Below are 19,774 nucleotides of genomic sequence, written 5' to 3' on the forward strand. Positions count from 1 at the left end.
TAACTCCCTGCACAACGAACACAACATATACAATCATAAGTTATCATTTCCTATAAATATCTCATTTAGATGGACCCTAAACATCCCATAATAATCTCGGTATGAGAACCTGGCCAGATCCGTTAGAGCTGTGTGAGCGTGGCGAACAGCAACGACAGCAGCAAGACGACGGACAGCTGAGCTCTCTGTGATCCACCTGAAACACACACATACACACACCATCAGTGGTCAGTCTGAGTCGCTGTGTGTAGTGATATAACTCGTAAGGCACATTTTAATGCTTCAGCAGCCTCAACAAGCTGGATTTCCAAAAACTGAACCAAACTAATTGGATTTCAATCTGTGGCATTGCGTTTCTATCCAGAAGAGAAAATCGTGGTGTTGCTGCCCCCTGGTGGACAACGGGAGTGTCAGACTGACGCCCCGTTTATATGATCTGTAAAACTCTTCACTTTTGGGGGGGGGGGTTCGTTTCCACGACACTGTTGTGGAAATATGCTTCATCCATGACTTTTTTTTTTTAAACCGGCTCACACAGTGGAACTTTTAATTCATGGGTGCGATTCCCACCTGCAGAGGCCGCTATAGCGCTATGCAGCGCTGTTACTGCGCACCCCCCCCCCCCCCCCAACAAACAAACATGGCGGACCCCTAGTGGTATGACTCGTGATTGTGTGGAATCGAACCTCTTGGCGTAGTGGACGGTGGAATGGATGGCGTAGCGGACTGTGGAGTGGACATCGGCGTGGACACTGGAGTGGACACTGGAGTGGATGGCGTGGTGACCTCTCCGCCGTGCAGCAGCATGGGCAGGGTGACGCTCAGAGAGCCGTTGTTGGGCTCGGGCCGGATCTGCAGCAGGCTGCACATCAGAGGGTAGATGTGGATGCTGTCGAAGGGCTCCGACACAAAGTTGGTCTTGAAGCTCGGACCGAAGGCCCTGAAGATGGTCTTCATGTCCATCTCGCCGTTGTGGAAACCGTGGTCTCCTTTGTTCACGTACACGATGAATCTCTGAGGGGGGGGTAGTAAAGAGAGGTCAGCTTCTGACCTTTGACCTCTGGCCTTCACAACATCTACTCAGAAACCATTTCAAAAAGCAGTCAAAGTAGAATGAAACAAGTCAGAAGCCACATGCAGAGCAAGTTTGACACACGATGGAAACGAACGTAATTTCCCGACTGTTGAGTGTAAATGAACATAACATTAGCCACACACCTAATTTAAAAAGCAAAAAAAAAGAATAGTCAAAGTTACGTGATGCACCTGAACGCATCATCCATGCATCCGCGACATGAAGCTCATTAACCTGTAAAAATCCGTAAATTAGCCTCGTCATTGTTTAATCGTGTGAAAAACGTAGCGACCTACGGTCTGGAATATTCCGGTATTTGATTCTGCCAGAACCCGCAACTGTACAAAACCATTTGCACAACTCGTTTAAATCAACTCTTACACTTGCACGTGGTCTCCAGTTTAACATAGTTAAGAAGGTGTAATTAAATTCAGCTAAATGGCACAACACTGTTGTATAAGTGCAACCACAAGCATTGTGGGTAATCCCCTCACTGCAACGAGGGAAGAACTGCAGGCTGCTAAACGTTCCATTACCCTTAGAAGCCATTGTTCCCTTTCCATTGTATTTGTCCAGGAGGAAGCAATAAACGGCTGTTTGAACCATGTTGAGCGACTCCAGAGTTCTTCAAGAGCAGACGGCCGACATCACATGGGTCACATGAGGAAAACTGAAACCAGTGTAAAACCTGTTTGAAAAATAGCCTGAAACCGGTCTAAATTTAGTCTTAGTCATAAAACTAAGACTGAAACTGGATCCTAACAAAGTCTGAGTCCAGTCCGAGGACAGGTCTACGTCCACGTTTAAACCATTTTCAAAGCACGTTAAAAGCATAGCATTGATCTAAAATGTCACTCTGGATTCAAAGGAACTGTGTCTGGTCCGATGTTCAGGGTCGTGGCAGACTAAAGGAACTGGTCTGAGTTGGACGGGTTAAACGTGGCGTGGAGAACGACGGCTGGCGGCGACACTCACAGAGTTCAGGTTGAATCCCAGATCCGCCACCACCAGGATGGGCGGCAGCCGCTCACTCTTGGCGAGATGGAAGCTCTCCGGAATCTCGTGCTTCTTGTAGACGGTCAGATTGGGAGCGTTGGACAGCGCGTCGTAAACCTCCTGCTCCTTCCCCGGCCGCGGCGTCAGGATGCCAAACCCACCGTAGTCCAGGATCTCGAAGCTGGTGAGCTTCAGAAGGTTCAGGTACTTGTTGATGATGATCTCGTCCACCGCCGGCCGCTTCTTGACGGTGGTCATGCCGTGGTCGGAGGAGATGATGACGTTGAGGCTGTCGTTGAGGCCTTGCCGATCGATGGCCTCTCGCAGGTAGCCGATGGTTCGGTCGATCTGCTCCACGATCCTCTTCCTGTCCGGGGTGTCCGGGCCCACGGCGTGGCCCACGTTGTCCGGCTCGCCGTAGTACAGCGTGACCAGGTTGAAGTCCTCCTCGGAGAACCAGCTCATCACCTTGTCGATGTTCTCTCGCCACTCCGTCTCGTTGTCGTCCGGGTGGCCGGCCTCCGTCACGAAAGCTCGGTCCACCGCCTGGCCTCCGTATGTGACTCCGCCTCCCGGGTAGTAGAAGGACGCCGTTTTCAGACCCTGCGAGAGTAAAAAGACGGATGAAGCTGCGGGAGGAAGACGGAGCCACTTCCTGTCGGCGACGGGCGGAGCCTCACCTGGTTCTGAGCTGTGATCCATAGCGGCAGCGGTCCGTTGTCCCACCACTTGGACATGGTGAGAGTCTTTTTGTAGGGAACCTTCAGGTTGGTGGTGGTGTTGAACATGAGGTTGTGGACCACTTCATGGTCCTCTATCCACCTGCCTGAACAACAACACAGGAAGTCTTCAAACCTGGTCTAGTTCTAGACCCGAGCCAAGACCCTGAATGTCGAGTTAACCAGAAATCTAAACAAGTTCTACAACAACTTCAAGTTAAATTTGGGCTATGCTGGGTCTGTAGCAGGTCAGGTTTTAAATCTGCCATGTAAACCAGGTCTAAGTAAACCTGAGTCCGATTGATCCATGGGTAGAGCGACTCCATCTATAAAACAGGTTTATTAAGCAGGATAGAACTCATTTATTTAAGCAAATTCTTTATTACTAAAGTTTCACTGCTGTCAGCAGTGAGTTTAGGTTAATCCCAGGTTTAACTAGTCTGTGAAACTTTGGTAAACGGCTGCCAGAGAGAGTGAAGCTTCCTGCAATAAAACTCAGCTAATCTTTATTGCTTTTAATCTATTATCTGAATTCTTAATCGTGTCTTGAAGGTCAAATTGTTCCATTACAGACTCGTAAAGACAAGCTGAGCTTTAAGTTCCTCCCATAAACTTTCAAAACTATAGAACATTTCTTTATTCCCATAATTTCATTGAAGCTGTTCATATAATTTGGATTTTTGACACAAAAAAAACTGACAATCAAATACAAAGTATTTCAGAATATTTCAAAAGATGTGAAAATTTTCTTATTTTACAGAAGAACATAATTTTAATTTGCGTCTGGGTGCGATTTCAAATGGTTGAGTTTCCAGTATGTGTCGATCAGACCGGCACACTCAAACAAAAAAAAAGTAAAATTGAAAAAGAAAACATTTCAAAACAAAGCGTAGAAAAATGGGGGGAAAAGTTACAAATTCTAAAACGTAGAAAATACAAAATTTCACTCGGGTATTGAATTTTACATAAAGAGCACAAGTTAAGATTAATCACTGAAATGTTAGCAGTTTTCAATGTGATGGAAATAAAAAGACGTCAGAGTTGAGTTGAAATTAGTTCACTGAATTCAGTTGCAGGTGGGTTAGACGGGGCTGTTGTTGCCATGGGTTACCAGTAATGGTGGTGAAGTGTGATGGCGCGGTTCCGGTCAGCATCGGCGGGGTGATGTATTTGGCCTTGACGCCCTCCACGGCGAGCTGGTCCAGGTGCGGCGTGTCCACGTCCTGGTCGTAGTCCCACCTGAAGCCGTCGAAGGAGATGAGCAGCAGCTTTTTACTGCCTAACGCCGCCTTGCTCATCGGCTTCCCGGCGGCACCGGCCGCCACCAGGAGCATCAGCAGGAGCTGGGACCACATGTTCGATACTCGTCCTGAAACGTCTGTTGGTCTGCAGCTCTGAGAGTCTCACCTGGCTCACCTGAGAGGCTCCGCCCCCTCCAGGGTTAACGATACACTCGATAAAAATCTGCTGAGACCTTCAGCTGAGAGAACACTTATCATCTTATCAGCTTCAAGAGGCTGATACAGAAAAATCCCCCGTCAGGACACATGTTGGAGGCCTCAGCCTACCACTCCAGACTCCCAGGAGGGCCGGCGGACGCAGGAACAGAGAAAGAGTGATGTTTGTAACCGTGGTGGAAAACAGTCAACATTTAGAATGAATAAACTTTTAAGATTCTGGATTCCTCCTATGTTCATATAGTTTTAATCTGCTTGGTCTTTCAGAGCTCCTCGGGTCACAGTGTACCCGGCTCTCGAACCCGGTCCACGACAGGAACCTTCCAACTGATTCCTCAGCGTGTTTTGAAACAAATAAACGGACTCTAAAGTCTTCAACGCCTATCTTTAAAGATTTCTCTATTTATCTTGCGTATTTACATTTCAAAATAAAACACAGGCTCCAAACCGACTCTTATTTTGAAGACCGGAAGCAGCTGTGCAGTGCTTCCGGCTTATGGAGGTCACTCTCTCACGTTGTGTTAAAAGTCATTGGATTATTTTCTGTGGAAATGGAGTAAAAGACTAATTGTGTGTGTTTCTCGGTCCTGTGCTTCGGGCTCCGTGTTCCGGGCGGCTGCGGGCCTCTCGGCCGCACTTTGCTGCTGTTTTTCCGGACTCTGTGAGCAGGTTTGTTCCCTCTGAGCTAACGCAATTTAGCGTTTAGCAGTTAGCCGATATGACTGAATTATCCCTGGTTATCAACTAAAAGCAATCTCACAATGTCAATTTTAATGAATCGTGTTCATTAACATGCACTGAGCGGTGTAATGTTGGATGCACATCCTCGTGACCTCAGTTCGATCCCTTATTAAAATCTGTTGACATCCGAACTCAGTCCGTAAAACGCGAAATTTAAGACTTTATGCTTCATTAAAACTATTAAAACAAAAAAAGCAGAGCAGATTTAAGTTCCTTCTAAACCACCAGGAGTGTTTCTACACTTCGGCCGAGTCATATTTGACACTTATTTAAATGTTATTGATGGGATTTCAATTATTTACTATTATACATTTACATGTGTACTGTCCAATCAATCAATCAATCAAACTTTATTTCTATAGCCCTTCACAATCACCTAGTGGTATCCAAAGTGCTTTACAACAAAGCTATATATAAAAAATATATAGTTGTGTCCAGTCACAGGAAACACTGGAGAATTTCACACAACCCACATATTTAAATTTCATTTCATTTCAGCACTTCTTTGCTCACGGAAATGTAAAATACCTTTCATAATATGTGATGAGGTTCCTGTCTTAATTGAACCAGATGATTTTATTGTTAATATTTAAGACATCACATTTCTGTCTCTGTGCATCTTGACTAGAACTTGTGCTCCTCGTTTCAGGGATGTCTTTGCTGCGGGCTCTGAGACCGGCGCTGACGTCTCTGTTCCACGGTGAGTTCCAAGAAAAGTCCACCAAACATTTCAACTCCAGCCTGGGTTTCGTCTGATACCACAGATTTCACGATTACTCTTGTAGGAACTCCAGTGGAACGTGTCTTCACTTCCTTGGCCATAATTGTTAAAAACGTTTTTTGTTGTTTTTTTTTTTTTTTCAAATAAACAACTCCTGTGTGGCTGCAGTCATCCTAAGCTGATAGATGTGGAATAAAATCATTGATTTAATGAAGCCACATGACACTCGTCTCCATATTTCTAATATAACGTGTGTCTGCAGCCTCCCAGCATGCCTCTGCCTGGACGCCCCCCCTCGTCTCCAGGACCATGGCCACCCTCAACCAGATGCACCGGCAGGGGAAACCCAAGACCCCCCCCAAGGCTCTGGGGGCCACGTTCGGCCGGCCGCAGCTCAAGGCCGTGGTGCTGAAGACCATGATCCGCAAGCCCAAGAAGCCCAACTCCGCCAACAGGAAGTGCGCCCGCGTGCGGCTGTCCAACGGCAAGGAGGCGGTGGCCTTCATCCCCGGGGAGGGACACAACCTGCAGGAGCACAACGTGGTGCTGGTGGAGGGGGGGCGCACGCAGGACCTGCCGGGGGTCAAACTCAAAGTGGTCCGGGGGAAATATGACTGTGCTCACGTGGTGAAGAAGAAGCAGTAGACTTTTGTGTGTGTTTTTTTTTTTTTTAATGAAATGTGTGAATTTGATTTCCACAACCTCACGGCAGACAAAAGCCTCGGACCGCCCTGACTTCTCCAGGGCCCTCCTGGGGGCTCCAGGACCAGCGCTTGGGGGAGGCTCTTTGAGGGTTCTTATCATGTTTGTGGTGATCGGGTCAAAATGTTTCCTTTCCCTGCCGTTTTCAATAAAGTCAAACCGAGCTGGGTCTGATTCTGGGTTGGAACACGTTTTCACTTTCACAGGTTTCAGCGCTGGAGGCCAGAGTCTTTCCACAGTCACAGTTTCGCTCAGTCGTGTCACAGTTTATTTCATCAGCCTTCACTCGCTCTTATCACAATCACTTTGTTAACTCAGTCAACATTTTATGAGTTCAGCCTTGCCACGGTTGGATGTTGGACTTAAATGTTTCGTGTCAGAAACGTCAAAAGGTAAAGACACTGATAAAGTATGATTTGAGTTTGTCTTACAATAAATAATATTAGCATGCATGTGTATCATTCATATTAATGTATTGTACCACGTTTTGGTCAAGAATCACCTAAAAATAATGAAAACAAAAACTGAGCAGACGTGAACCAGCTGGTAGAACAGAGTCACTCCACCTATCCAACATTCAGTCTGGGAACAGAAGAACACATCCTGGTTGTGCACACGCGATTATGGTGAGTTGAATAGCTGACGGTGATTGGAGTGTAGCTGCAGTTCACCCTCCAGCCAGTGGCGGCAGCACCGAGCCGCGCCTGGTTCGTTGACTGACAATCAACAGCAGTTCGCTTCACTTTTCGTGTTTTTGCAGCTTTTGAATCACCTGCAGTCCCTCCGCAGACCTCACGGGAGTCCTGAAAGCAGAACCGCGTCCCAACTGGCCGCTGAACCTGCTTTGGCGAGCAGAAACGGATCCTACCGGGATTGTGACGTAGTATGACGTCACGCGCTGCTAACATTAGCAATAGCTTCTTTCCCATTAGAAACCGGAGCCGGATTGTTTGATCTGCTGGAGGTTTTCACACTGAAATAGCGCATATTTGGGGCATTTCGTGAGCGTCGAGGTTTCCTTGGCACCTTTACACTGAAGTATCGTTTTGGTCGGTACGTGATGTTGTGTTTGAGCGAAGCCTTTATTTGAGGGTTGCATCTCTTTTTCATTTGAGAATACCAGGCTAGCTGTTGATGCTAAAGCTAGAGGAGATTGGGGCTCTCTGATTGGCTGATCCGGGTCAGCTGACTGTAATAACTTTAAATCATGTGCTAATAAAACTCCAGCTCACCCTTCAAATCGTCATGTTTCAGTTCATCCCACCTTGATTCATCACATTTTAACCCATCAAACCTTTAATTGATCACAATTTAATTCATCGCACTGTAATCCATCAAACACTCACATAATTAATCAAACTGTAATTAATCACAACCAATAATTCCAACTTAAAATCAGCGCATTTTATTTCATAACATTTTAATTAATCACATATCCATTCATCATTCCTTGTTGAAATCTATCAGACTTTCAGAGGGATGCAGAATAATAAAACATCTGTGTTAATGTGTTGCCTGACGTGATGATGATGCTCATTTTCATTACCACTACAAGCGTTAGGAAGTTAAGCAATCTGTGTACTTTTAAGTCTTTTTAAACTCTTTTTAATTTTCTGCCCAGATATTAAATCATTCGAGCCGTTGATCCATTGTGACTTAAATGCAATAATTTGCAGTTATTTGAACCTATAAATACACAGTACAAATATTTATATAGATTTTGTTGTTTTTTATTATATGTTTTTATATTGTGCAGCCTTGCTTGTTATTTTGATGTTTTATGTTCTGATAAGTGGAGAAAATATCAAGAATCGACAACCGTGCTGTTCTACAGAACGGAGGAACGTGACTCCTGTGTGTGTGTGTGTGTGTGTGTGTGTGTGTATGTGTGTGTGTGTGTGTGTGTGTGTGTGTGTGTGTGTGTGTGTGTGCGTGTGTCTTTCAGGTGCGGGACACCGGCCCTCCCACAGCAGGAGGTCAAGATGAGGAGATGAATGGAGTAGAGCTAGAAGAGGAGCATCGAGGAGGAGGAGGAGGAGGAGGAGGAGGAGGAGGAGGAGGAGGAGGAGGAGGAGTAGAGGACTGTGAGCCGCCTGCAGCAGGTCAGAGCTGATTCAGTGTTTCCAATGTTGTGCTACAAATGTCTTCCTGAGTCCACTGTTAGCTTAGCATTAGTCAAAGCAGCTGTTTCACAGCTGTTTGACTGACCTCTTGTTTACTGGAGGAGGAGCCTCATTTAACGTTGGTGACTTCGGTTAACATCCAGGTTACAGAGCATCTTCCTCCCACTAACTGATGGAACATCAGCAAGCTTCTCAGTAACACCAGTGTTTCACTTCCAGAAATGTACTTCTGATGTGCCGGCCTGTAAAGTAACTGCACTACTTCTGAAACGAGGGACGAGTGACTGTAATCAAGCGCTAGTAACTGACTGCAACATCAGCAATACGCATTATGAGCGTATTATTAAGACAAGACATTATATGGAGCCTGAACGAGCCAGTAGTTACTTCTGTTGGGTGTAACTTCAGTAGTTGTTTTTATCCTTTAAAAAGTACCCAAAAGCACTTTTTTAGAATGTTTCAAAATCTCGAACTACTGACGAGCTGTGTAAATAATAAATATTCATAAAGTAACTAACACCAATACTGTCCAGAGTACCTGTAATGGAGTACTGCGGTGTGTCTTCCAGACGTCCTCAGTGAGGGGGACGCCTCGTCCCCGAGCCGCCAGTCCAGGGCCCGTCACAGCTGCTCGGTATGCGGCCGTGAGTTCTCCCGCCCGTCCCGCCTGGCCGACCACATGAGCTCCCACTCGGGCGAGAAGCGGCACAGCTGCGGCGTGTGCGGCAAGCTCTTCACCAAGAAGATCAACGTGGTGGTCCACCAGCGGGTGCACACGGGCGAGAAGCCCTACTCCTGCTCCGACTGCGGCGTCAGCTACGCGCAGCTGGGCTGCCTGCGGCGCCACCGCCTGGTGCACGCCGCCCAGAAGCCGCACCGCTGCGCCACCTGCGGGCGGGGCTTCACGCAGCGCCGCTACCTGGAGCAGCACGAGCGCACGCACACCGGCGAGCGGCCGTTCGGCTGCGCCTTCTGCCCCAAGCGCTTCGCCTCGCGCACCGGCCTCAACGACCACCAGAAGGGCCACAGCGAGCAGAACCTGCTGTCCTGCCCCGTCTGCCAGAAGCTCTTCTCCACGCCGTCCGCCTACCGCGACCACGTCCGGCTGCACACGGGACAGAAGCTGCACCCCTGCACGCTGTGCGGCAAGAGCTTCAACCGGCCCGGGCTGCTGAGGAAACACCTGCAGAAACATGCCGAGCAGAAAAACCTGGTGAGCTGCAGGTGGTTGTCTGGTGTGTGTGTGTGTGTACTGACCGTGTGTGTGTGTTTGCAGGAGCGTCACCCGTGTCCTCAGTGTCAGCGCGAGTTCTCCTCTCTGGAGAAGCTTCAGGAGCACGAGAAGCTCCACGAGAAGGAGATGCAGTTCGTGTGCGACATATGTGGGCGGGGCTTCCCGCGGGCGTACCGCCTGAGCGAGCACATGCGCTCGCACACCGGCGAGCGGCCCTTCCAGTGCGCCGTCTGCAAGAAGCGCTTCTCCACACATGGCGTCTACAGGAGGCACAGGAAGATCCACAACAAGGGCGTCGCCACGGCAACCGCCAGCAGCGCAGCGGACGGCCAGGTGAGGGCGCCAGAGGCCAACGTCCCCCAAATGTCCTCAAATATAAACCATCGAGAGTGTCTTCTGAAATGCACATTTGGTGTGTGTGTGTGTGTGTGTGTGTGTGTGTGTGTGTGTGTGTGTGTGTGTGTGTTGAAGGTGGAGGACAAACAGACTGCTGATGGAGAACAGATGGTGCCTTCACTGACCGGTGAGAAAATGAGTGTTTTGATCTGTTGATAGTTTAAAATTTTCAGAGATTCTTTTTTTTTTTTTTTTTGGTGAAAAACGCTTGATGTTTTATTATCAGAGAGCGAGACAATTTACACCCTCCTCCTCCTCCTCCTCCTCCTCCTCCTCCTCCTCCTCCTCCTCCTCCTCCTCCTCCTCCCCAGACCTCCCCCCTGACTCCGCTCAGAAGCGTTACACTTGTTCTGTTTGTGGGAAAAGCTACACGCGGCCCTTCCGGCTGCGCGAGCACGCCAAGATCCACGCCGCCGACGCCCTGCACCGCTGCGCCGTGTGCGGCACGGCGTTCAGCACGGCCGGCGGCCTGCGGGCGCACCACAAGGTACACCTGGGCGAACGCCCCCACGAGTGCGGCCTGTGCCCCCGCAGCTTCAAGAAGCCCTGCCTGCTGCGCAAGCACATGAGAGTCCACATCAAGGAGGGGCTGGTGCTGGACCCCGCCCACAAGGTGAGGCCGAGTACCGGGTGGAGTCAGATTATCGCCCACTCATCACAGCTCGTCGTCGGCATAGTCGTGGCAGTTCAGGAAGACAAGAAGTCTGTCTGTATATTTGTTAGCAAGATTACATAAAAACTACTGCACAGATCAGATGTTCGGTTGTGCAAGATTACATACAATCTTGGAGGTGATCCAGCTCCTGGATTAGGATTTGATTTCAAGGATTACGTCAAAACGACACGGGAGATTGTTCACCACTGTTTGATATCAGAAACTCTCTCGTGTTGTTGTTTTCACTGATCTTCTGCTGACGGTCCAAACCAGATCTTCAGAGTCTTGAGATCCAGACACTGGTGTTTGTTTCAGGAGTTCATCGTGAAGACCGAGGTGGAGGAGGAGGAGGTGGAGGAGGAAGAGGAGGAGGAGGAGGACCTGATGAAGGTGTGAGAAGCAAGCGCCTCGTCATGTTGAGCTTCTTCACGTCGCTCTTCGGGTTTACTGTTTCACTTCAGCGAGATGAAGAGTTTGTTTTTCTTTTCTTTTCTCACCTGGCAGGACTCGGGGCGTCTCCCCACCTTGGTCACCAGACCTGCGCGTCGGTCCGGTAACCGTGGCAACCAGAGCGGGACGGCTCAGGCGGAGAACGGCCAGGAGACGAAGGAGGGAGACGTGAGCGGTTTGATCAACTCGGAAGGGGAGGAGGAGGACTGGAAGCTGGTCGTCATCGGTACGCGGGCAGGCCGCGCCTCCTGGGCCTCACCAGCAGGTGGCAGTAGAGACGTCTCAATACCCACATCAGTATTTGTGTGTGTGAGCCTCTCCCTGTTGCGCCTGACAGACGCAGACGGCACGTCGGACCTGCCGCCGGACACGGCCGCCGCCGTGGGGAAGCCGGGTCACCGCTGCCCTGTCTGCGGCCGCGACTGCTTCAAGGCGTCGGCGCTCCAGAAGCACCTGCGCATCCACTCGGGCGAGCGTCCGTTCCAGTGCGCCACCTGCAGGAAGAGCTTCACGCAGCAGGTGCACCTGAGGGAGCACCTGAGGATTCACACGGGGGAGAAGCCCTACAGCTGCGCCCAGTGCGGCCGCAGCTTCACCTTCTCCAGCGCGCTGCGCCGCCACCAGCGGCTGCACGCCGACGCCCGGCCCTACGAGTGCCACGTGTGCCACAAGACTTTCAAGCAGCAGGGGGCGCTCAAGGGCCACGAGCAGACGCACTCCAACGTCCGGTACCAGTGCGGCGTGTGCCACAAGAGCTTCAAGCAGCTGGTGACGCTCAAGGGCCACGAGCTCACGCACACCGGCGTCCGCTACCAGTGCGCCGTGTGCGGCGAGACGTTCGGCTCGGCGGTGGAGCTGGGCCAGCACGTGGACGTGCACTCCAACGCCTCGTCGTACTTCTGCCACATCTGCGAGAAGAACCTGAGCGGGGCCCAGATCTACCACGACCACATGAGGATGCACGAGCCGCAGAGTCCGCCGCCGCTACCCGCGTTGAAACAGGAGGGGAACGACGCCGACGCCGACGCCTGACAGGAACACGACCGAGCCGGCCTCGCGGATCATCACCTCGGTGTGTGTGTGTGTGTTTGCACACAGACCTGTAAATGTCTCTCTCGGTTTGCTCCGGCCTCACGTCAGACTGGCAAACTGAGTCGTGTAGCAGTCCTTGCGAATTTCAAAAATAACTTCCTCAGACTAAGAGGAGCCTGCAAGTCTAGACTCGGGGCAACAAGGTTCCAAATACCCGTTATTGCAGGAGAGCAGTGTGTGCCCGGGGGTCTGAGACGGATATTTACAGGTTCATCCTGTAAACTTCTCCTCACCTCGGACCACCTGCCAGTATTTGTACGAGCCCTCTGTCCGGTCAATGGGCTTTGTTTTCCCTTCATGTAGACTTGCAGGATTTATGTCTTTTTGTGGCTCAGGTGATTGAGCGTTCGTCTCCCGATGGGAAAGTTGCAGGTTCAATTCCCCATCTCCTTGTCTTTGAACAAGACACTGAACTCCAAGCTGCTCCCGATGGATGGGCTGAGCGTCTTGCATGGCGGCTGCCTCCATTGGTGTGTAAATGTGTGTGTGAATGGGTGAATGTGATTAACGGTGTGAGGCTCTTTACGGCTGCTCGAGCAGGTGGAAAGCTCTCTATAAGTGAAATCCATTTACCATTTTACCATTTGCTGCTCAGTGATTTCAAACCAAACTTTACAGGACGGTACCTAACGTGACAGACGCGCCTTCCAAGCTATACTGAGGGCAAAGGAATCCTGGAGCCAGACATGTTCCTGCTGTGATAGGAGAGTAAAATGTAGACAGGCTGAAACGTCTAAGGTGAAGACAGAAGAATTTACAGGTCCTTGTCAACACACACACGCAAATGAAGTTGCACAGAGACTGGCAGTCTGCACCGAGGGCAAAAAAACTCAGAACGTGTGCCTTCAGGTCTGAACGGAATTTGTACAGAACAATTGTAACTGAGATTCTTTAAACGGACAAAAGTGAGACGACAAGTCTGAACTGAGGGACACGCAGTGTCTGTCTTCTATATATCCTCCATGTAAAGGCCTTTTCTGTCTCTGAGGACGTCTTCAGTGATTAGTGATCAATGTTTGTCTTAAAGGGACAGTTCTACATTTTTGCAGCCTGCAAGAAGCATCAAGGAAAATAAATTCATGAAAACACAAAATAAATTCACTTTTTTTTTAAACTGCGTGTTTTCTTTTTTATTATTATTATTTTAAAAGGGAAAATGTCTGCAGCTCTCTCAATTTTAATTAAGTTTTCACTTCAAATTTAATGTTTAAGTCCACAGTTATTGTAAAGACATACAAAGTAAACAAATATGAAAACACGACTTCGTCATCCTACAATTATTTCTGTAATGTATCGACCATTTGTAATGAAAATGTAATTAAAGGTGTTTTGTATAGCTTTAGATACAATCTCACCTGCAGGTGGCGCTGAAAACAGTTCTCGCTCCCTCTGTGGAGGCGTGGTCAAAACCCGCACGGTGGGCGGGGCCGTGTTGATAAGCCCCGCCCACTGTGAAAGATGCTGAATAAAAGGGGGCTCAGTGAGGAGGCTGCAGACCTTCATGTGAGTGTGTCTGTGTGTGTCTGTCCTGCAGAGATGGAGGTTTTCACCAACACGTCGGCCACAAACACCACGGACGCTGCAGACTGGACCGAGGTGAGCTCACCTCCCAGTCCTCATGTCTCCTCATTCTTCTCAGGCTGGGCTTTATTTCATCTCTTTATGACTTTACATCCACTTTCATTGTGTGTGTGTGTGTTTGTTTTGCCTTTTTCATCTAATGTTACTTTTGGTTAGATATTAAGATCAAGTTAAAATGTTATAATGATGTTGTTAGTTGTTTTTTTTTTTTTGTAATAATTTTGGGTCCCAAATGCTTCAAAACTCCTTTAGAAGTAGTGAAACTAAGCGTGTGTGTGTGTGTGTGTGTGTGTGTGTGTGTGTGTGTGTGTGTGTGTGTGTGTGTGTGTGTGTGTGTGTGTGTGTGTGTGAGAGAGGATCTGAACCCTTTTCATTGTTTCACTCTCAGTTTCTGAAGCTCTGTGGGGATTTTATGACATTATCTTTTCTATATGTTTTCATATTGATGCTTTCAGTCCTACATCTGCGTACACACGCACATACGCACACACACACACACACACACACACACACACACACACACACACACACACACACACACACACACACACACACTGAGTTTCCCTGCTGGTTGAACCCACTGACAGAAGGTGTGTGTGTGTGTGTGTGTGTGTGTGTGTGTGTGTGTGTGTGTGTGTGTGTGTGTGTGTGTGTGTGTGTGTGTGTGTGTGTGTGTGTGTGTGTGTGTGTGTGTGTGTGTGTGTGTGTGTGTGTGTGTGTGTGTACAGGTGTATGAGGCTGTCCGGTGGATCCAGCTGGTCATGGCTTTTCTCAGGTGAGTCTCGTTGACGGTTCCTTTCTCCCTCTTCACATTTCACACAGTTTTACCTGTTAATTATGATTTAAATTCACGTTATTGACACAAATTATACCAACGACGAGAAGCAAGGACTTTATTTCAGCGTGGACGTGTCAACAGGTGAATTATTCTTCATGCTCTGTACTTGTGGTTGTGTGTCACAGTGGAGAACAGGGGACCGTGTGAGATGAGCTGTTTAGAAAATAAAAACACAGGTGAACTCTCCCATGGAGAAGAGAAAAGAAACTTTTTGTTTCATTCATTTGCTTCCCAGGCTGTGATGAAAGCAGCACGTGTGACTGCGCGGTCGCCATTCTCATTAGGCGACTGTGCTGCACGTTTCTGTTTCTGGCTCGTTTGCACGGGATGACGGGGAAAAGAGGCGGGAGGTCAGAGGTCGCGGTGCCGGGACAATGGAGAGGGAGGGGAACGGGCAGCCGGCGTGAAATCGTTTGATCAGAGCTCGTTTATGTACGTCATCCGGGTCTCACAGAGGCTTGTGTGTGTGTGTGTGTGTGTGTGTGTGTGTGTGTGTGTGTGTGTGTGTGTGTGTGTGTGTGTGTGTGTGTGTGTGTGTGTGTGTGTGTGTGTGTGTGTGTGTGTGTGTGTGTGTGTGTGTGTTTACAGCATTCTGGGTTCTGGATCCATCATCTGTTGCCTGATGTTACAGCGACTGAGTCGGACCCCTGAGGTCAGTCACTACTTCACTGTCACATCACTGAACCATCGCCTTATAAACCTTTCTCATTAAATCTGATTGCGTGTGTTTATGTGTGTGTGTGTGTGTGTGTGTGTGTGTGTGTGTGTGTGTGTGTGTGTGTGTGTGTGTGTGTGTGTGTGTGTGTGTGTGTGTGTGTGTGTGTGTGTGTGTGTAGCTGCAGCCTCTGTTCCTGCTCAGTGTGTCCGACCTGCTGCTGGCTTCCTGCTGGGTGATCGGAGTCGTCCTCTTCTCTCAGCACTGCAGCGGCCTGAGTGTCCACTGCTACAACCTGCACTCAGCGGAGCAGGTAGAACCACACGGTACTACTGAGTGTTACCGACTCCCGGGGCTCCCAGCCGTCTGAACCCACCGCAACCTTCACGAGAAAACTCTCTCCAAAAGTCCAGACGGCGTCGACGTCGCTAACCAAAACAGGGACTTGGTTCCACGTGAGAGGAGAACCTGGGACGGACAGCTCCTTAAGATACCATGGAGACTGGTTGTTAAGAGCTCGATCAGTTAAAAGGATTTAACAGGAAGCCGATGAAGGGAAGCTAATATTGGAGTGACGTCATCTCGCTGCAGTATTTTTTGAGTCAGTTGAAGAGTTCCTTAAGCAGCTATTGAGATACTCTGATACCTGAACATATCTCAGGTTCTAAAGCGACGCAGAACCAGGGATTAATTTTTTCGTCTTAAAAATTAAGAACACAGAACACATAACTTGGACTTTTTTTTTCTTGCGACTCGACGTTCGTCTCCATCAGGAGACTCGGGGCTTTCCGCTGAGCAGAAGTTGTGGTTCCCGCCTTGCGTTTCCACGGAAACGCTACCGAGGTGTCACAAAAGAGGACATGAGAAGATTCCAGAGAAGATTCACTACTTTTTAATCCTTCTCCTTTTGTACAGAGTGTCGGGACTTCACTCTGCTGTACGATCGGAATCCACCTTTTGAAGCCCCTCCCCGCTCCCGTTAAGCCACTCGCCTCGGTTCCGTCCCGCATCTCAGGGTTCCTCTCCCCAGACGACCCGGGTCCAGTTCGGGTCTTGAATTGGGCCAGTGGGTTAAATAGAGCAGCAGAATGAGAACAACTTGATGTAAACAACAGCAAAACAGAAAAACACCAGGAAACATTCCTGACCTACATCCATTGTCCAGGAGCGTCCACCCCGGGGTCCCCGTGTGTTTTTTACCCCTCCGCTGCTCGGGGGCCGTTTGGAAAGTGTGTGTGGAGCACCAGGCCAACGTTGATCTGCTGTGCTTCAGGTCCTGTACATGGCCTCCTTCCTCTACACCCTCAACTACGTGTGGAACCTTTACAAGAGCCTGAGAGAGAAGCTGTACAGCTGCCTGAGCGGCTACTCAGTGCAGGTACACACACACACACACACACACACACACACACACACACACACACACACACACACACACACACACACACACACACACACACACACACACACACACGGACATGGTTCTAGCTGTTCTTCACTCGTATTTCTGTTTCTGCAGTTTTCTAACAGAGTGAGTTCAGCAGGGAAACTCATCGCGGTGCTTTCAGGGTCAGTCCACCATTTGAAAACTGTTCCTTCTGAGAGCATGCGTGTGTGTGTGTGTGTGTGTGTGTGTGTGTGTGTGTGTGTGTGTGTGTGTGTGTGTGTGTGTGTGTGTGTGTGTGTGTGTGTGTGTTTGATTTAATGTGGTCCTCACTGTGTCTGCAGTCTGCTTCCTGTCCTGCTGATGGCGCCAGTGTTCATTTGGGGAAACATCAGCCAGTGTCACACTAACTTCAGCCAGCCCTACCAGTGAGTCCGGTTCCGGTTCCGAGTTAAAAAAAACCCAAAACAAACACACACCTGGTTTGTTTCCTTGAAGTAACAAAACAAACCCTTGAGGAGTCTGTATACAATCACTGCAACTGTCACGCCTGTTGCTCTTTTATCCTAAACGTCAGACATTATGATCCGTCATTGACCTGAAGGTGGCGCCCTGGTATGACCTCTGACCTCTGACCTCTGCCTCAGGTGCCTGCTGATGCACACCGGACCCCTGTACGTCCCCGCCAACCATCGGCCGCTGATCAGGTCCTGCAGCCTGCTGCGCACCTACCACACCGGAGTCTTCCTCAGCTGCTTCACCCTCACACTGCTCATCATCACGGTGCGTCTCACCCCCCTCCTATTTTTTAATTTCCTGAATATTGAAGGTTATTTCAGTGTGACAGGTGAAAATCACTCCGGGTCGATTCATGGAACGACGGACGCAGATTGGGAGGATTTGTGTTCAGTTAAAAATAAAACAAAACACCTTAACGTCACGCGTGGATGAAGCTGTCGTTACACTCACGTTTCCATGGCAACCACAGCTGACCTCTGGTAACTCCTCCTCTTCCAGCTCCTTGTGGTGAAAAGTCGCCGCACCTACCGACGGGTCGTCACGTCGCAGGGTTACCTTGGTAACCAGCAGCGGGCCTCGTTCCGCCTGGTGGACCAACGGATGGTCCTCTACCCACTGGTCTTCATCGTCTGCTGGGGTCCAGGTACCCACCATCCTCATCCTCACCTTTGTTCTCTCTCTCTCATCCTCAACTGAACCGTCACGTCTTTATGTGTGTGTGTGTGTGTGTGTGTGTGTGTGTGTTCAGCGGTGACCCTGGCCCTCCTGCGGGTGTTCCAGCCGTCAGCGGGTCACGGGGCGCTCCGCATCGTCCTCTATGTGTTGCAGGTCAGTTGGAAATGAATCATTAAACGTGTTTCTATCCGTCCGTCGTCACGGAGACCAAAGAAGCGCGGAACATCTCTGCACCCAGCAACGTCCTCTGCAGCAATACTTAAAATCAAAATCAACCTTTTCAACACAGAGAATATTTTATTTTTCAATGGAAAACCGTGAACAGACATCCCAACGTGATTTGTAAATGAAAAATGAGATCGATCGTCGGTCCGTAGAATCAGTCCCACCCGTGTTTAGATGATTCCTCGGCCTCTTGGAAAGAAAAGTCCCCTCCTCTCTGCTTCAGCGTTTGGACGCACCAGAATGAGTCCGAGAATTACGAACCAATCAGAGGCCGCCTTTCAAAAAGGTACAGACCACATGGTATCAGTTGACCAATCACGTTGCTCGGAATACAAAACCGAAAAGTCGGTTTCGAGTTGTGTACGAGAGGTGATCGTTTGATATGTTTTGGCCAAAAAAATTGGTAAATTAGACTGTGACAAGCAGTGATGGACATTATACACGTATTTTAAAGGCTTTGAGCAACATGTCCACTATTTTTTTCAGTCGTCAAAAATGGTCATATCTCTCTCTCTCTCTCTCTCTCTCTCTCTCTCTCTCCTCAGGCGTTCACCTCGGGCTCGCAGGGTTTCCTCAACTCTCTGGTGTACGGTTGGACTCGGGTGCAGCCGTGGCGCTCCGGCCGGGGCCGGCGGGACGCCGACACGCAGACGCCGCTGCTGCGCGCCCAGAAGGACCCGAGGAGCTACAGGACGCTGCGGAGCGTCTGCTGAGGGACGCCGTCGCCTCAGACACGCCACGGGAGGCCTGGAGGGCAACCAGGGAGGAGAGCGTCGCCTCTGAACCTCTGAACACAAAAGGAAGGAGAGAGGAGGACCTGACCTCCGCTGGTCGTGTCTCAGATGTTTGCTTCACGCGGCTGAATCAAAATGTCTGTGCGTCCACCATATTGGATGGCATCACAGCACGGAGAGCCAAGCAAGAACGTTAACCATTAACCATTAATCATTTATCATGGAAGAACATATTTGGAATCTTTTTTATCAATTCATTTTTCTAAATGTACAATAAACACATGCTTCTAAGTCATATCCCAGCAAATAATGTTTTCTAGAAGAACAGTGGTCCTTGTTTCTATAGGCAGCTTTCTACAGAAATTCAATGAGAAATGTGTTCAATTTTGAGAATTTCTGTGTGAATATGTTTTTTTTTATATTCATGAAGGAACTTATTTATACTTTAAATGTCCTCAAATCTGACTGACATTTTTAATTTCCTTGTACCTTTTGTGTCTATAAAGGAATAGATCAAATCTGTCATCTAATCAATTATTAAATGTGTTTGAGCGCTGCTTTACAAAATTAAATGTAAATATGGGCCTTGGTTGCTACCGTGTGTGTGTGTGTGTGTGTGTGTGTGTGTGTGTGTGTGTGTGTGTGTGTGTGTGTGTGTGTGTGTGTGTGTGTGTGTGTGTGTGTGTGTGTGTGCGTGTCTGCCACAGGGACTGTGTGAATTACAGAATAATTACATCCTGTGGTTGGGAGCCACTGGGTGGATTGGAAAGTAAATAGTGCGCGTGCGCTCCAGTCCAGCAGG

At 49.1% G+C, this 19,774-nt stretch overlaps 4 protein-coding genes across 4 annotated transcripts; 3 read left to right on the top strand and 1 right to left on the bottom strand.

Moving 5' to 3' along the window:
* Positions 1–122: 122 nt before the first annotated feature.
* Positions 123–4,145, bottom strand: LOC308133777 (ectonucleotide pyrophosphatase/phosphodiesterase family member 7; the record flags this gene model as incomplete). Its single annotated transcript, XM_080501288.1, has 5 exons — positions 123–196; positions 687–1,014; positions 2,051–2,674; positions 2,752–2,897; positions 3,902–4,145. 5 exons carry the CDS (start codon positions 4,143–4,145, stop codon positions 123–125), a joined length of 1,416 nt encoding a protein of 471 aa, XP_080357414.1.
* Positions 4,146–4,736: 591 nt separating this feature from the next.
* Positions 4,737–6,585, top strand: mrps12 (mitochondrial ribosomal protein S12). The gene is made up of 3 exons (XM_080500777.1): positions 4,737–4,916; positions 5,638–5,688; positions 5,972–6,585. The coding sequence occupies exons 2-3, from the start codon at positions 5,640–5,642 to the stop codon at positions 6,352–6,354; spliced, it is 432 nt and encodes a 143-aa protein (XP_080356903.1). The 5' UTR covers positions 4,737–4,916; positions 5,638–5,639; the 3' UTR covers positions 6,355–6,585.
* A 1,881-nt stretch (positions 6,586–8,466) lies between these two features.
* LOC308133778 (uncharacterized protein) lies at positions 8,467–13,442 on the top strand. Its single transcript, XM_080501289.1, has 8 exons — positions 8,467–8,513; positions 9,104–9,747; positions 9,811–10,101; positions 10,240–10,291; positions 10,476–10,777; positions 11,135–11,209; positions 11,324–11,495; positions 11,607–13,442. The coding sequence occupies exons 2-8, from the start codon at positions 9,214–9,216 to the stop codon at positions 12,299–12,301; spliced, it is 2,121 nt and encodes a 706-aa protein (XP_080357415.1). The 5' UTR covers positions 8,467–8,513; positions 9,104–9,213; the 3' UTR covers positions 12,302–13,442.
* Positions 13,443–13,897: 455 nt separating this feature from the next.
* Positions 13,898–18,951, top strand: tmem116 (transmembrane protein 116; the record flags this gene model as incomplete). The annotated part of the gene is made up of 12 exons (XM_080501290.1): positions 13,898–13,957; positions 14,671–14,717; positions 15,369–15,432; positions 15,617–15,748; positions 16,420–16,479; positions 16,709–16,813; positions 16,955–17,004; positions 17,164–17,247; positions 17,467–17,602; positions 17,837–17,981; positions 18,087–18,166; positions 18,784–18,951. 12 exons carry the CDS (start codon positions 13,898–13,900, stop codon positions 18,949–18,951), a joined length of 1,131 nt encoding a protein of 376 aa, XP_080357416.1.
* Positions 18,952–19,774: the final 823 nt, after the last annotated feature.

Source organism: Blennius ocellaris (assembly GCF_963422515.1).
Source record: "Blennius ocellaris genome assembly, chromosome: 8".
NCBI lineage: Eukaryota > Metazoa > Chordata > Actinopteri > Blenniiformes > Blenniidae > Blennius > Blennius ocellaris.

What these genes read in the sequence shown, in the direction of transcription:
- mrps12 (XM_080500777.1), top strand. Translation starts at nt 5,640, where the DNA reads ATGTCTTTGCTGCGGGCTCTGAGACCGGCGCTGACGTCTCTGTTCCAC. An exon ending in GCTGACGTCTCTGTTCCACG is followed by an intron (nt 5,689 to 5,971) that starts GTGAGTTCCAAG and finishes GTGTGTCTGCAG; the next exon opens with CCTCCCAGCATGCCTCTGCC.
- LOC308133778 (XM_080501289.1), top strand. Translation starts at nt 9,214, where the DNA reads ATGAGCTCCCACTCGGGCGAGAAGCGGCACAGCTGCGGCGTGTGCGGC. An exon ending in GATGGTGCCTTCACTGACCG is followed by an intron (nt 10,292 to 10,475) that starts GTGAGAAAATGA and finishes CCTCCTCCCCAG; the next exon opens with ACCTCCCCCCTGACTCCGCT. An exon ending in AGGAGGAGGACCTGATGAAG is followed by an intron (nt 11,210 to 11,323) that starts GTGTGAGAAGCA and finishes CTCACCTGGCAG; the next exon opens with GACTCGGGGCGTCTCCCCAC.